This window comes from Antechinus flavipes, chromosome 2, assembly GCF_016432865.1.
Source record: "Antechinus flavipes isolate AdamAnt ecotype Samford, QLD, Australia chromosome 2, AdamAnt_v2, whole genome shotgun sequence".
Lineage (NCBI taxonomy): Eukaryota > Metazoa > Chordata > Mammalia > Dasyuromorphia > Dasyuridae > Antechinus > Antechinus flavipes.
Window position 1 is genome coordinate 51,241,869 of NC_067399.1, and position 16,107 is coordinate 51,257,975.

At 44.8% G+C, this 16,107-nt stretch overlaps 1 protein-coding gene across 1 annotated transcript in view; it reads left to right on the top strand.

The window, feature by feature from the left end:
- The window catches only part of PIEZO1 (piezo type mechanosensitive ion channel component 1), a 178,545-nt gene that overhangs the window by 110,597 nt on the left and 51,841 nt on the right, over positions 1 to 16,107 (top strand). The window contains 4 exon segments of the mRNA XM_051974791.1: positions 12,325 to 12,490; positions 13,246 to 13,459; positions 15,546 to 15,717; positions 15,990 to 16,079. Coding sequence (XP_051830751.1) covers positions 12,325 to 12,490; positions 13,246 to 13,459; positions 15,546 to 15,717; positions 15,990 to 16,079 — 642 coding nt within the window.

Consider the following 16,107-nt stretch of genomic DNA (forward strand, 5'->3'; position numbering starts at 1 on the left):
TGCTGAGTCCTCATTCTCCTGCTCCCCCAACTCTCTCTTCTCTCTGATAAAAGTGACAGAACATCTTGTCCAAACCAGAAAGACTTCCCTCATGGGCCTGATCCCAACCAAGCTTCTCCAAAACTAGCTGCCTCTCAAAGACACGTGCCTCAGTCTCCTTATTTATCAAAGGAAAATACTATTTGCGTTTACTTATTCCATAAACTTGTTGGAAAGCAAGCCCTCACAAAATAAGCATCCTATAATCTGGAGGTATAATTATAATTATTATTGTTGTTATTGCCAATATTATTGTTGGAAACAGTTCTGTCTGGGAGTCAGTGGACAAGTGTCTGGCCTGGTTCTGGGGCTTCTGAGAGACTTTGGGCAATTAATTGCTCTGAACCAGTTTCCTTATACATTAATTGGAGGCTAGGTGGGGAGGGCACTAAGTTAAGAGGTGATGGTGCTTAATACTGAACTTGGAGTCAGTAAGTTCTTGGTTTGCACACTATTTCAGCCACTCGTAGCAGTGTGGCCCTAACCAATTCACTTCAACTCAGCTGGCCTCAGTTTCCTCTTCTGTAAAAGGAGGGGCAGTTGGACTGTGGTGTGGACTCTGAGAGAGTAAGGTGAAGCACTAGGCTTAGTCAGGAAGACTCTGAAACCCTAGGCAAGTCTCATTCTGCCCAGAACAGTGTCTGAAGCTACAAGACCCTCTCTTATTCCCCTTTCTAGGTGGGGTTGAGGCTAGGAGAAGAGGCATGTACACCAGCTCCCAATCCAGAGCCTGGACGCTCCCTCAAAACTCTGAGCTTTTTTTCCCCTTTATGCCTACTTGCCAGCACCATCCACCTTTTGCCCAACCCATCCCTCTGAGCAATCCCAGAAACCCTAGCTTGGGTGCAGGAGGAGCCCAGGGGGCCATCTGGTTCAGCTAAATTAGAACAGAGAGGGTGGGCTGCTGCCTCCCCACCCCTCTCCCACCCTGGGGCAGGCGTCGGAGTTTGTTACCTACCTTTCTCTTTGCTAGTGTTCCAGGCCAGACACACACACACACACACACACACACCCCTCCATCCCCCTCTGCATGCCTCATAAAAATGACTCAGAGGGCCACGGAGCACCTCCTCCTGGTTACCAGTCTGACAGGCAACAAACACGCCAAGGAACAGAGCTTGCATTATAGAAAGCCTGGCTGGGCCACGCTGCTGAGCGTGAAGGCTGGAGAATCAAGGGCTCAAGGTACTCCCATTTCCTCCCTCTGCTCCAGGTAGCCCTATTTATCGGGGAAGAGGAAGGAGAGAATGAAATGAGAACATTCTGTCTGCCTCCCTTAGACCCACCCGGCTCTGAAATCTATAGGAACCACGTCCCCAAAGGGTGTTCCCTCCCCAAAGTCCTACCCTGACCTGAGATGGGCTAGCTCAACAGCCATCCCATTCAGGTGGCTTAGAAAGAACTGTCTGTGTCCCAAGCTTTGGAGCCAGTGGGAAGCCCTGAGAGTAAGGAGAGGAGGTTTCATTTACAAACTCCTTTAACTGTTACAAAGTACTCCCCACAGTAGGAATTTCCCAGCATCCTCCTTGTCTGCTAGCTCCCCATTATCTGAGAACAGCAATGGAAAGAATGAGAGGACCAAGGTTCAGATCCCTTTGACTTTGGGCAAGCTAATTTTGGGGGGCTCTCAAGTTTCTTTATCTTGAAAGGGAGAGGGTAGATGATCTCATGTTCTATCCAGCTTTAAATTGGATGACAGTATGCAGCCTTGAATCACCTATTTCCTGCCAGACAAATGTTCTTACAAAATGCTCTGGGCAATTTATAAATTAAATTAAACTTTTTTCCTCCCTCCTTCCTTCCTTCCTCCCTCCTTCCCTCCTCCTTCCCTCCCTCCTTCCCTCCCTCCCTCCCTCCTTCCCTCCCTCCCTCCTTCCTTCCTTCCTTCCTTCCTTCCTTCCTTCCTTCCTTCCTTCCCTCCTTCCCTCCTTCCTTCTCCTTCCTTCCTTCCTTCCTTCCTTCCTTCCTTCCTTCCTTCCCTCCTTCCCTCCCTCCTTCCTTCCTTCCTTCCTTCCCTCCCTCCTTCCTTCCTTCCTTCCTTCCTTCTTTCCCTCCCTCCTTCCTTCCTCCTTCCTTCCTCCTTCCCTCCCTCCTTCCTTCCTTCCTTCCTCCTTCCCTCCCTCCCTCCTTCCTTCCTTCCTTCCTTCCTTCCTTCCTTCCTTCCCTCCCTCCCTCCTTCCTTCCTTCCTTCCTCCTTCCTTCCTTCCTTCCTTCCTCCCTCCTTCCCTCCTTCCTTCCTTCCTCCTTCCTTCCTTCCCTCCTTCCCTCCTTCCCCCTTCCTTCCTTCTCCTTCCTTCCTCCCTCCCTCCCTCCCTCCTTCCTTCCTCCTTCCTTCCCTCCCTCCCTCCTTCCTTCCTTCCTTCCTTCCCTCCCCCCTCCTTCCTTCTCCTTCCTTCCTTCCTTCCCTCCTCCTTCCTTCCTTCCTTCCCTCCTTCCCTCCTTCCTTCCTTCCTTCCTTCCTTCTTTCCCTCCCTCCTTCCTTCCTTCCTTCCTTCCTTCTTTCCCTCCCTCCTTCCTTCCTTCCTTCCTTCCCTCCCTCCCTCCTTCCTTCCTTCCTTCCTTCCTTCTTCCCTCCCTCCTTCCTTCTTCCTTCCTTCCTTCCTTCCTTCCTTCCCTCCCTCCCTCCTTCCTTCCTTCCCTCCCTCCCTCCTTCCTTCCTTCCTTCCTTCTTTCCCTCCCTCCTTCCTTCCTTCCTTCTTTCCCTCCCTCCTTCCTTCCTTCCTTCCTTCCTTCCTTCCTTCCTTCCTTCCCTCCCTCCCTCCTTCCTTCCTCCTTCCTTCTTCCTTCCCTCCTTCCTCCTTCCCTCCTCCTTCCTTCCTTCCTTCCTTCCTTCCTTCCTTCCTCTTCCTTCCCTCCTTCCTTCCCTCCTTCCCTCCTTCCTTCCTTCCTTCCTTCCTTCCTTCCTTCCTTCCTTCCTTCCTTCCTTCCTTCCTTCCTTCCTTCCTTCCTTCCTTCCTTCCCTTCCTCCCTCCTTCCTTCCCTCCTTCCTTCCTCCTTCCCTTCTTCCTTCCTTCCTTCCTTCCTTCCTTCCTTCTCTCTCTCTCTCTCTCTCTCTCTCTCTCTCTCTCTGTCTCCCTCCCTCCTTCCTTCCTTCCCTTCCTTCTTCCCTCCCTCCCTCCCTCTCTTCCTTCCTTCCTTCCTTCCTTTCTCCTTCTATCTAAAAAGATTGAGTTGGAATAAATGAGCTCTCATGTAAATCCCTTCCACCTCAGACCTATCATCTTTTCAAAGATCATAGAAATCTTCCCAGATTGCTGTGAATTCTTGATGTACATAATTTCTTAAGATATATTAATATTTCATTATTTCATCATACATTTCATTCAACCTTCTCCAGTTTACTGATTGTCCACTTTCTTGTTTCTTGCTAACAGAAAAAGATCTGCTATCATTATTTTGCCGTACATTGGAACTGTCTTTGTTTTACCTCTGTGAGTGTTCAGTGGTCTGTAGTGGGGTCATAGAATCATGGGGTCATATCTTTCATTATATATATACATGGGGTCATATCTTTCATTATATATATATATATATATATATATATATATAAGCTAAGAAGCATCAAATTGGATTTGAAGTCAGCTCCTCCTGAGTCCAGGCTTGGTGCTCTATCCACTGTACCACCTAACTATCCTTCATTCAATTCATCTTGAATCTCCTCAGAATAGCAAATCATACTGGGCTCCCAGAGGTTATGTAAAGATTAACTAATAATAATAGCTAGTATTTACATAGCACTTTAAGGTTTCTAAAGTGTTTTATGTCTATGTTTGATGCTCTCTATAATCCTATGGAGTTAGATGCTATTGTTATTCTCATTTTACAGATGAGAAACTGAGACTCATAGCTCAGAGAGCATGTCCAATCACATGGCTACTAAGTTGTGGGGCAGGATTTGACCCTGATTCCAGATCAGCTACCCAGCCCCCTCCTGGCCCACATTGCTCTGTCCCTGTGTGCTCATGGTTTAGGGAGAGACATAGCATGCATGAATAAAGTCTAATATGAAATAGTGCATGAGGGGGCTATTAGGCCAAGTGCTATTAGAAGAGCTCTGGACCTGCGTCCCAGAAACCTGAGTTCAAATCTACTCTCTGATACTTACTACCTGTGTGATATTGGGAAAGTCACTGAACCTAGCTGTACCTCGGTTTCCTTATCTGTAAAATGGACTATATGGTCTCTGTAATCAGTTCTCTATCTCTGATTCTATGACATATGCGACCTTGCTTCTCTTTAGACAAAGGGGGTTGGACTAGGGCTCCCTCCACTTCAAAATCCTGGGATCCCATAAGAGGTCAAAGAGGGATGAAGTTGTTACAGGGGTGGGATGATGACCATCAGAGAAGGCTTCTGGGAGGAGCTGGCTTTGAAAAGGCTGTCTGGGAATTGAGATTGAGGAAAGGCACTTTGACTCAGATGATGACATGGACTTTTCCCGACAGGCCTGCTGGCAGCTGGGAGATTGTTTATTCTAACTTAAAAAATGAGGAAATAGGTTCAGAGGTGAAATCTTGGGTTAGGGTTACATGGAGATTTAGTGATAGAGAAGGGAAGGAGAGAATCTGGCTTCTGGCTTCCAGCCAGGTCACTGAGAAGCCAGAATCCTCCCATCCATGGGAGCACCTCTCTATTCCCTGTACCCTGAGTTTTATTCTTGCCAGTGAAAATAGTGGAAGACACTGTTCCTATGAGACCCATCAAAGTGGAAGGTCCATTTCCTCCTCTTTGGTTTGAAGCTCAATCCTCGTGGGGATTTACACAAGGTGAAGTGTCCCTCCTCATGCTAAGAATTGGGTCCCATCCTAGAGTGAGGTTGAGTTGAAGGGGTTTGTCCAACCTTGGCATTGAATATAATCTCAAGACTTCCCAGGACAACAGCCCCACCAAGTGGTCATCCATTTGAGAGGCAGTATTGTACAGTGGTTATAGTCAGGCAGACCTTTGGCTTTTTCTCATCATTTGATCTTGAGCAAATTCAGGGGACTGGGCTTGAAAAGGTTGCTTCCATCTCCAAATCTTTTTTGGAAATCTTAGAGAGAGGAAACTAGTGACCTTAAGTCTGTAGAATACTGATCTGAATGAGGGATGGAAATACAGTGGAAGCATTGTGGGATAACTGATTGTTGGGACAGTTTTGTGACCTGCGGACCCTGCCTCAGCCCTTGCCCCCATACCTGAAAGCAGCTTTTCAAGAACTTCTTCTTGAAAGTCAGACTTCCCATCCCCACATATTATATCCCCAGGGCCCTGTGACCTCCTGGTCTCCTCCTCTGGGTGCCCTCCAATCTGTCACAGCCCATCAGCCAGACCCAACCTGGTTCCCTAGAGAGGCTGCAGTAGCTTGGGAACAATTTTTTTTCCTTCCTCCAATGTAACATGGGCACATGCTTGCTGTTTACCAGGTCTGGACCCCAGGGGTTGTTCTAAAACCAAGTTGGGCCTCACTCTGGCCAAGGACAATTTGGGCTTGAATGACCTTTCTGAGTTTGTATTCCCCCAGTCTGCAAGATTTTCTTCCAGATTTCTCCCAGTCTAGGTTCTGACCTTCTTCTCAGTTCAACATTTACTGAACTCTTACTCTATACAAGATCCCCTTTCCCTCAGAAAGGGAAGATGGGTAAGAGGTGTTCTCCTTGCCAAGACTTCAGGCCTCTGTTTTTCTCATTAGCCGAGCTGGGGTTTCCTGAAGCAGGCCGGGACATACCAGGAAAGCTCTGACACAGTGCACACATCATGCAGGAGGTTGGAGGTCATTGGCTGAAGGCCAGGCCCCGGGGAGCCAAAGGAAGTCAGCTCCCCTGTACCGTCCCACTGCCTCTCCAACATCTCCAGCTCCCAGAACTTTTGCCCGACCGAGAGTTTTAAAACATTCCTCCTCAGGAGCTCTAGACTGGCTGAGGGGGAGAAAGATGGCAGTCTACTAAAAGTAATAGATTTTGTTTTAAAGAATTTTTTTGAGAGATATTGAAAGTCTAGAAAAGTACTTTATAGAGCTTGTTATTTAGGGACTTTTTTCCCTCAGGAAAGAGCAGGGATGAGTCTTGAGGCATGAATTAGCAAAGAGAGTTTGATATTTTCCATTTTCTCAGCTTTGGACTCTTGAGACAGCTGTAAGGTGTGATGGTCAGGACACTGGAGAGGGAGTAAGAAAATCCATGTTTCAGGGCCAGTTCTGTCACTAATTAGCTGAATAACCAAGAAAATTTAACCCATCAAGCCTCAATTTCCTCAAATGGGAGTAATAATTTGGTTTTTGCCTACCTTATGAGAATGGAAGATATAACTGTCTCTTATGTTTTTACTTCCACTGATTCTCCTCTTTCTATCCTTTAAGTTTGAATTGAAAACCTTCCCTTCAAGGATCCCATTGGTAACTCACCATCCATGAAGCTTTCCCTGAACCTAATCCCTGAAACCAAAAACAAGGCTTTATCTCAAGCCCTTACTCAAATAACTTTGTTTTTATTCTTTCTTCTTGTCACATTTCCTTCCTTATTATCATTACAGGTTCCTGTGTCTATCTATCTTCCCCACCTTGCGGTCAGGTTCATTTTCCCATCTATGCTTGTATCCTTGGTATTGAGCACAGTGCCTTGAATGTAGGAGTCAGTATATGTTGAAGTGGAAATGAAATGAGTAATAGAGGGACAGCTGTATTACTGTGGACTTCTTAATGACTTCTTATTTTCTATGTGCCTTAGTTTCCTCATCAATAAAACAACAAGGTTGAACTCAATGGCTCATAGACTCTATGTGCCTCAGTTTCCTCATTAATCAAACAACAAGGTTAGACTCAATGGACTCTAAGCTTTAAATCGATGTATCTTTTTATATTATATTTCATTCTTCTAATTGCATGTAAAAACAATTTTAACATTTGTTTTTTAAATTTATGAATTCCAAATTTTCTCTCTGAGAAAACAAATTAATATTATTACATATGTGCAGACATGTAAAACATATTTTCATATTAGTCTTATTGCGAAAGGAAACAGACACTTCTCCCCCCAAAAAAGAATGAAATTTAAAAACCCCAACAAACTTTGCTTCAATATGCATTCAGACTCCATCAGTCCTTTTTCTGTAAGTATCTGGCAGTTTTCTTTGTGAATTCTTCAGAAGTGTTTTGGATTATTATATTACTTAAAATAGCTACATCATTCAGGGTTGCCGATCACACAATGTTGCTGTTATTGTGATACAATGTTCTCCTGGTTCTGCTCACTTCATTTTGCATCAGTTCATCTGTCTTCCTAGGTTTTTCAGAAACTACCCTGCTCATTATTTCTTCCTAGGATATGTCTTTAAAAAAATATAAATCCCTGTCATTAAGAAAAGACTATTAAAAATCCAGATTGAGGGAAGGGAGTTTTGAAGGTTGTCAAGTACAACCACCAACACACACTTTTTCAGACTGACAACAATTTGGGAAGTGTACACATGTTTAGAGACCACTCCCCGTGGATACAAAACTATATACACCCAAACAATTGCAATCACCCTTTGTCCCACACTCATGGCGTGTATATTCACATATATGCACATATTTACACACACACACACACACACACACACACACACACACACACATCACACTTGAACCAAGAACAGAATGTCCTGCTCTGCGCTCAACAGATGTGAGGCAACAACACTCACATCCCAGGTTCCCTGCTGGAAACTTTGCCGCATGTCAGATGGGTCCATTAGGAGAGGGAGCTGAAGCTGGCCTGGGTTCCAGCCCGTGGGCGAGCCTGAAGTCAGCAGGCCCTTTTCCAAGCACCTGCCTTTCCCATCAAACACAGACTCTGAATCAACCCTCCCCAAATGTCATAATATTCCACAGCAGACCTCTCAGTGGGATTTCCCAGGACCTGGGCCAGGGGCAGGTGGGAATGATGGCATGAGGGAACTTTACATGTAACGGCTTCTCCTTTTTTCTCAGTGCCCCCCTCCTTTCCTCTTGAATCTCTTCCATCAGCCAGTCTGGGCACTCGGGAGCAAGGCTGAGACCCTGCAGATGGGCTTTCTGACTTATGATAGCTGGGCCCTCCCTCCACCAACCATCCAGCAGTTTCCCCCAAATCCTTCCTCATCTCTTCTTTGCCTCCTGACATGGTCAGGGGTGTTGCTGTGGTCATCTTAGTTTAATGTTAGAAGTACTGTCCATCAGGGTAGAATTCAGAGGGTTAGATTTGCAATCAGAATTCCCTATTTCTCAAAAAACCTTTTCTGATAGGTTTCTTTTTTTCAGCAGATACTGTATCTCTTAATAACTTACTTTTTGGATAAAATAGACTTCTTTTTTTCCTTTTGGAAAATGACCTCCTTTCACCTTTGGTGGGGGCTCCCTGGTTCTAATATTATGGAGTTTAGTGATCAAACCCATGTGCCCATTGATATAATGTCCTTCCCACTCACAGCATCCTGACTTCAATGATCTCTCAGCCCCAGGGTTGGGGCAGCTAGGTGGTACAGTGGATAGCGCACTAGCTCTGAAGTCAGGAGGAGCTAAGTTCAAATCTGGTCTCAGACACTTTTAACACTTCCTGGCTGTGTGACCCTGGGCAAGTCACTTAATCCCAATTGCCTCAGTGGGGAAAAAAGAAGAAAGAAAGAAAATCAAAGGTTTTAAAAGTCTTTTAACATATAGGTCTTAGTGAATCAAACAGGACTCATGACCTTTTTTTCTTGACTCACTCATCAAAAGTCATGGGTCCTCTCCTCCACAGGGAGAAACTCTTATTTTAAAATAGTTTTAGGGGCAGCTAGTTGGTGCAGTGGATAGAGTACCAGCTCTGAAGTCAGGAGGACTTGAGTTCAAATCTGGTCTCAGACACTTAACACTAACTAGCTGTGTGACCCTGGGTAAGTCCCTTAATCCCAATTGCCTCGGGGGGAAAAAACTTAAAAAAATATTTTATTGAAGCTTTAAAAAAAAAACCAAAAGAAATCAAAATATCATTGTCATTTACAAATTATATACTTCAATTCCTCTGCCTCACCAACAGCCAGGTTTTATGTAGCACTTTACATATATTATCTCATTTGATGCTCACAACATCTAGGGGAGATGGATGCTATTATTACTCATCCTTTAAAGATAAGGAAAATAAGATAGACACAGGTTAAATGATTTGCCCAGGGCCACAGAGCTACTAACTGTCTGAGACTGGATTTGAACTCCGCTCTTCCTGACTTCAGTCTCAGAGCTCAAGCCACACTGTTTAGTTAGGCAGAAAGAGCCCTAGCTTGTAACAGTGTGTAGTTAAACAAATCAGACTGACACATTGGTCTGTGTTAAATGAGGTCTAAACATACACAAAGAGGTTTGCAACCCTTACAACTCTCTGTAAATGTTGGGAATGGTGAACCTGATACCCAGTGATGTAAGCCTCATTAGGCTCCTGTGGTCCACCACCTTTTTTCCAGGAAGGATCACAGAGTTGATCAGTTCTGATTGACGTCTGTTCTTTCTGGTTGTGTTAATTGCATTCTTTCCCCTCCTCCCCCTTTTTTATTGTTTTCTTTTTTCTGGTTACATATGTACATTAAAATTTTAATATGTACATTACTTTATGAATTGTGTTGGGAGAGAAAAATCAGCAAAAGGAAAAATCATGAGGGGAAAAAACATAAGAAAAAGAAAAAAATGAACATAGCATGTATTGATTTACATTGTTTCCAATTAATTGCATTCTTGACTCTAATTACTGTATTCTAGCTCAGTTGATTAGGTGATGACAATGGGCTTGAAATCAGGAAGACTCATCTTTATGAATTCAAATCCAACTTCAGACTTAACAATTGTGTGACCCTGGGAAACTCACCTAACTCTATTTCCCTCAGTTTCCTCATATTGTAAAATGAACTGGAGAAGGAAATGGCAAAACACCTCAATATCTTTGCCAAGAAATCCCCAAATGTGGTCATAAAGAATCAGACATGAGTGAAGTGACTGAACAACAAACTAGTCAGTGAATAGCCAATATGATATGTTGGCTCTTGTTAGAGGATCCAGGATTTTAATCCTGTCCCTGAAGTTTACTATCTGTGTGACCTTAGCCAACTCTTTCTATTGCTTTCTATCTAAAAAGATTGAGTTGGAATAAATGACCTCTCAAGTACATCCCTTCCAGCCCAGACCATCATCCTTTCAAGGCTCATATAAATCTTCCCAGGTTGCTGTGAATTCTTGATGTATATAACTTCTTAAAATATATTAATATTTCATTATTTCATTGTACATTTCATCCAACCTTCCCTAGTTTACCGATTGTTCATTTTCTTGTTTCTTACTAGCAGAAAAAGGTCTGCTATCATTATTTTGCTGTACATCGGACCTGTTTTGGTTTTACTTCTATGAGTTTTCAGTGGTCTGTAGTGGGGTCATGGGATCAAAGGGGTTAATGGCAAAGTCATTTTTTCTAAAATAGCTTCAAATTGTTTTCCAGAATTATTGAACCAAATCATAACTCCATCAGTAGCGTAGCAGAAAGCCTGTCAGGGAAAATGCTTGCCTCATTACATTCATTGACCCTGTTCGCTAGAACAGTAGTTTTCAAACTTTTGTTCTCAGTATAATATAAAGATATTCAGTTCTCAGTATCTTTATATTATTAAAAATTATTGAGTATCTGTCCAAATAATTTTTGTTTATGTGGGTTATGTTTATAGATATTTACCATTTTAAAAATAAAAATTAAATTTAAATTTATAGATCCTAAGAAAGGGTTTCAGACACTCCTAGGATTCTCTGGACCACACTTTGAGAACCACCAATTCAGAGAGAGGATTTCTAATCTGTTCTTCCAGGTGTGTCTCTCATTGGATTGTGGCCAAACAATGCAATAATCAACTACCATTCCCAAGGACCAAAGAAATACAGTTATTCCTTCTACATCATGATTCCCCCCATCGAGATTTTGATATATTGCAGGTTGGCATAAGAAATTAAATGAGAATTTTGGAGAGTTTTGCAGAAGCTGCAGATGACATACAAAAGCCAGCAGATGACACAGAAAAAGTTTAGAGATTCTGAAATGCATTTAAAAAATTTGTATAGTTTTATATAATGTAGCTTGTGATCCAATACTTAACCCAAAATTTATAATAAACACCTCATAAAAGAAAAAGAGAAAAAATCAGACTTCTCTAGTATTAAGATAGAGCCAAGTAATTTTACACAGATTTTCCACATCACGGGGGCACCGTCCCCCTAACTTCTGTGAGATGGAAAGTACAACTGTATATTGTCCATCTCCTGACAGAGAGGTGACAAATTCAAGATGTTGAACAAGACACATTTTTGGATATGGCCAATGTAGGAATTGGTTACGTTTGACTCAGCAAATTTGTTACAAGGGATTATTTTTTATTTGTTCACCCCAGTGGGAGAGAGGGGGGATAAATGGGAGAGAGAAAGAGAGAAATTAATAAGTGAAAAAAAAATTAAATGCTTGTAATGAACATCTGACACGGGTCAGACTGTCCAAGACTCCAGTGTGCCAAGATAGAACAAATTCCAGCCCCCGTGACCCGTTTTGGTCCAGAGCAGATGTTTTCCCCCTGATGGCATATTTTCTCCAAAGCCAAGAGGAAAATATCTGCTTTAGAAGCTCACAAGAGGGTTGGGAAAATGGGTGTTTCTTATTCATTACCTTTACAGGTAACTCAGTTATTAGATTCTGCAGGAACTTATAGGAAAAGTAACTCCTGCTTGGGAAAGATCAGGGTGTCTCATCCCGAGGCTGAGAATGGAAGAGGGACCAGGCAGCCATTTGGGTTTGATTTTTTAGGAAGAACTGAGCAATTTAAGATTACCAATACTCCCTAAAACCTTCTCTGCACCCCCCCATCCCACCCCAGCTGCCACTCTTGAATAGGGAGTTGCAGGGGAGGAGAACCCTATGTAAAAAGGAGATCCTGAGCCCCTGAGAAAGGGTGTGGGAGTATGGGAATTCATGCCAATTTAGGGTGATATGGTGGAAAGATGAGCTTCATAGTCAGAGGACATAAGTTTGAATTCTGGCTTTTCTGCTGTATCTGTCTTATTTCCTCTCTCTGGGCTTCTGTAATAATCAAGAAGTCAAGCTGAACCAGATGATCTCTAAGGTGTTTGTTTTGCCCTAAATACAATGATCTAATGATCTCCCTCCTTCCCTCCTTTCCTTCTTCCTTCCCTCCTTCATTTCCTTTCTCTCTCCTCCCTCCTTCCCTCTTTCCCTTTCTCTTTCCTTTCCTTCCTCCCTCCTTCCTTTTTTCCCCTCTTTCTCTTGAATTCAGGACAATGATGAGAGGGAGACCAATGCTAATCATCAAGTGTGGCCACAAGGAATTCCAGAGACCTCAAATCGGGCATCCCGCCTGGCCGTAAAGCTCAGGGTCACCGTCCACTGGCTGCTGAAAGCGATGGGAAACACGCTGGCCATCGTATTGCTGGCACTGGCAGGTACCCATCCAGACACTGACCCTGAGATCCTGGGCACCACCTGGGCATCAGCTCAGAAGTGAATGGCTTTTAAAGACCGTGTCCTTCAGTCCCCATCCCTACCCTAAGACACAGGACTAGAACTTGACATCTCTGGCACACAGTTTCCCTTCATCCTGCCTAAGCCACACTTGGAGATCCCCATTTGTGTGCCCAAGTAGAATGAGTCAAGATGAAGAGCCAATAGAGAGTCTGGAGATGGGAAGAATGGAAGTTAGGAGACCTGAATCTCAGCCCAGCCCCTAACTGCCTTTGTGACCCTAGACAAACTCCTATTCCTTACCTGAACTTGTTTCTTCTTCATTAAAATGAAAAGTTTTAGAGTAAATGATCCCAAGACTCCTTCTGGCACTACCCATCCATGATCCCAAGACTCCTTCTGGCACTACCCATCCATGATCCCAAGGCCCCTTCTGTCACTACCTGTCCATGATCCCAGTGGTTCCTTCTGTCACTACCTGTCCATGATCCCAGTGGTTCCTTCTGGCAAAGGGAGCTGTATATAGAAGGTAGAGCTGTAGGAGGCCCCAGCCCTTCAATCTGAGGAAAATCCATATGACTTGGGTTTGGTGACTACTAAAGTCTCTCCTTCCTCTCAAGCCCTGAGCTTCTGAGATGCCAAGGGAAAGCCAGGATGCCCGTGATGTCTCCCCCGCTTTCCCATCTCCTCTGGCTGCTGCAAGTTCAGGCCTGGAGAGTGTCTTGTCTTTCTGCAGGTATCACTCTGCCCTCTGCCTTCTCCAGCATCTACTACTTGCTGTTCCTGGGCCTCTGTACCTGGTGGGCCTGCCACTTCCCCATCAGCCACCTGGGCTTCAATGCCCTCTGTGTGATGGTTGGCTGCTTCTCCGGTGGCCACCTCCTCTGCCTCTACTGCTATCAGACGTCCTTTATACAGACACTGCTTCCACCTGCTAGCATCTGGGCCAGGTAAGGGGGCAAAGACACCGGGCCGTGGGAGAGCCTGTCTATGACCAGACTTCTAAGTAGCTCAGCAGCTGGGCCTGTGACAAGTAGGGGTCAAACCACTGCCCCATCCCATTTGTCCAAGATCTAGGGAGGACTAAGATCCTGAGACTGAGCCAGCCAAGCTGGATTTCATACCCTATAAACAACTTGGATTGATAGGCGTTTTAGTGATGCTTTTTGTTTTTACTGTACAGTCATTCTCAAATATTCCCTATGGCTCTCTTCAATATTGAGATGATTCAAACCAGTTCCAATTGTTCAGTGATGAAGAGAGCCATCTACACCCAGAGAGAGAACTGTGGGAACTGAGTGGGGAGCACAACACAGCATTCTCACTCTCTTTGTGTTGTTTGCTTGTATTTTGTTTTGCTTCTCTTTTTTTTTTTTTTTTTTACTGGTTTGATTTGATTTTTCTTGTGCAGCAAAATAATTGTATAAATATGTATGCATACATATATTTAACATATTTTAACCATGTTTAACATATATTGGACTACTTGCCATGTAGGAGAGGGCAATGGAGAAGGGAGGGAAAATTGGAACACAAAGTTTTGCAAGGGCTAATGTTGAAGAATTGTCCACCCATATGTTTTGAAAAAGAAAAAGCTTTAATTTAAAAAAAAACCACCAAATATTCCCACTCCCCACCCCAACTCCTATTCTCATTGATATTTTCCTCATAATTAAATTGGGGCTGGGAGTGGGAACTTATTGAGCAGAACTCATTGTGTCTGATAGCCTATGAGATATTCTACTCCCATAATCTCCCACCTCTCTTCAGGGAGCTTGGGAACAGAGGATGAGGGAAATGGGAGGAGAGGGGCTGCCAGCTGGACCTGAAACTCTGTGGGAACTGGCCAGGATGGAACTGAGGTGAGGGTGTGGAAATACCCAACTGAGGGAGACAAGTACAGCTGTGGAATCGCTGAGCATGAGACGCAGGCTACTTGGAATGGACCCGAGAGTGGGGGCCGAGGAGGGCCCCTTCTGCCCGCCTTCCCCCCACTCCCTCCCCTCAGTTCCTCAGGCCCCTCATCCTTTATGAAAACAGACCGTGAGTCACCCCACAGTCTTGGGATTAGAGATTTATTGCATGAAATCTAAAATGTGGGATTAAGTGTTGGAAAGGGGTGAGGATGTCTAGAAAGAACCATGAGAATCTTTCCTCCTGGCCATGAGACCGCCTCCACTCCCCACAGATCCTGACCTTAGTACCAACCCCTGAGTCTCCTCATCCCCCGAACTCCTGGCTTCTTCCAAGTTTCCATCCCTGGCTATCCAAGAGTTCTACATCTCTGGCTCTCAACTTAATCTCCCCTCCTACCTCTGAGTTTCTTTTCTCAGACAAGGTCACGTAGCTGGGTGGTACAATAGGTAGAGCCAGAGTCAGGAAGGCCTGGATTTAAATCTGGATGCAGACCCATACCTGGGGGACCCTGAGCAAGTAACCACCTCTCTGGGCTTCAGGTTCCCCATCATAAAATGGGTATGATACTTACCTCCTAGGATTGTTGTAAGGATAAAGTGAGATATTTGTAAAGCTATTTGCAAACCTCAAAGCACCATATAAATGCTGGTTAGCATCTTGTTATTATTCTTCATTCATATATCCCCATCCCCATCTCCCATTTCTTCCCCAGGCTGGACCCTCTGTAATCCCCTAGTCTTGAGCTATCATTTCCCTTTTTTGAGAGATCTCTTCTTTCCTCAACAGCCACAAGCTCTTGGTCCTCCCCCTCACTTGAAATCTCTATCTCCACCCTATTTCCTCAGCCTGTATTTGTCACATAACCTTAAACCTCTATCTTTTCCACAGCTCTAAGCCCTTCCCCTCCCCCTGAACTCCCACGTCCCCTCCCCCCTCCCAACTTCCCCTCCCTTCCAGGTCCCAGCTCCCCTCCCTCCCAGCACCCATCTCCCCATCTTTCCTCTCCCAACCTCCCCATCTTTGCTCCTTCCCCCAGAACCCCGATCTCTCGTACCCTGAGAGAACCCACAAGTTCCCTGTGCTTGGGAGATGGGTGATTTTCCTGCCTCTCCACCCCAGGGTTTTTGGTCTCAAGGACATCGTCAGCCTCGCCAACTGCTCCAACCCCAATGCCCTCGTCCTTAATACCAGCCACGACTGGCCTGTCTACGCAAATCCGGGCGTCCTGCTGCTGCTATACTACACTGTGGTCTTGCTGCTCACACTGAGGAGGATGGAGCCCTCTGACCAGGTGAGGAGCCCGGCGGGAGCCAAAAATGCCTGCGGCTGTTCTGGGAAAGGGGAGAGAGATTCCAGGAATGGAGGACCCAGTTTCCTTGTGTCTGGGAAAGAGCGCAATATTCTTGCATTTGGCAGACCCTAAGACAATTAGCATTTTAGAGCCTGTTTCCTCATCTGAAATGGATACAGTAATAATCCTCATAAAGTTTTGGGGGAAAACATAAAGCTTAAAGGTGCCGCAGAAATGAGTTTTTGTTGTGATTCCCACCTTCCATTCATCAGAAGGAGGATGCTGAAGGAGAACAAGAAGTGGAGTTGATGGAGGTGGGCCAGGCACCCAAAGGGCGGAGCCGAGCCATCGAGGAAACCAAGGTGAGAACCTGCCATCTTCCTGGCTCTC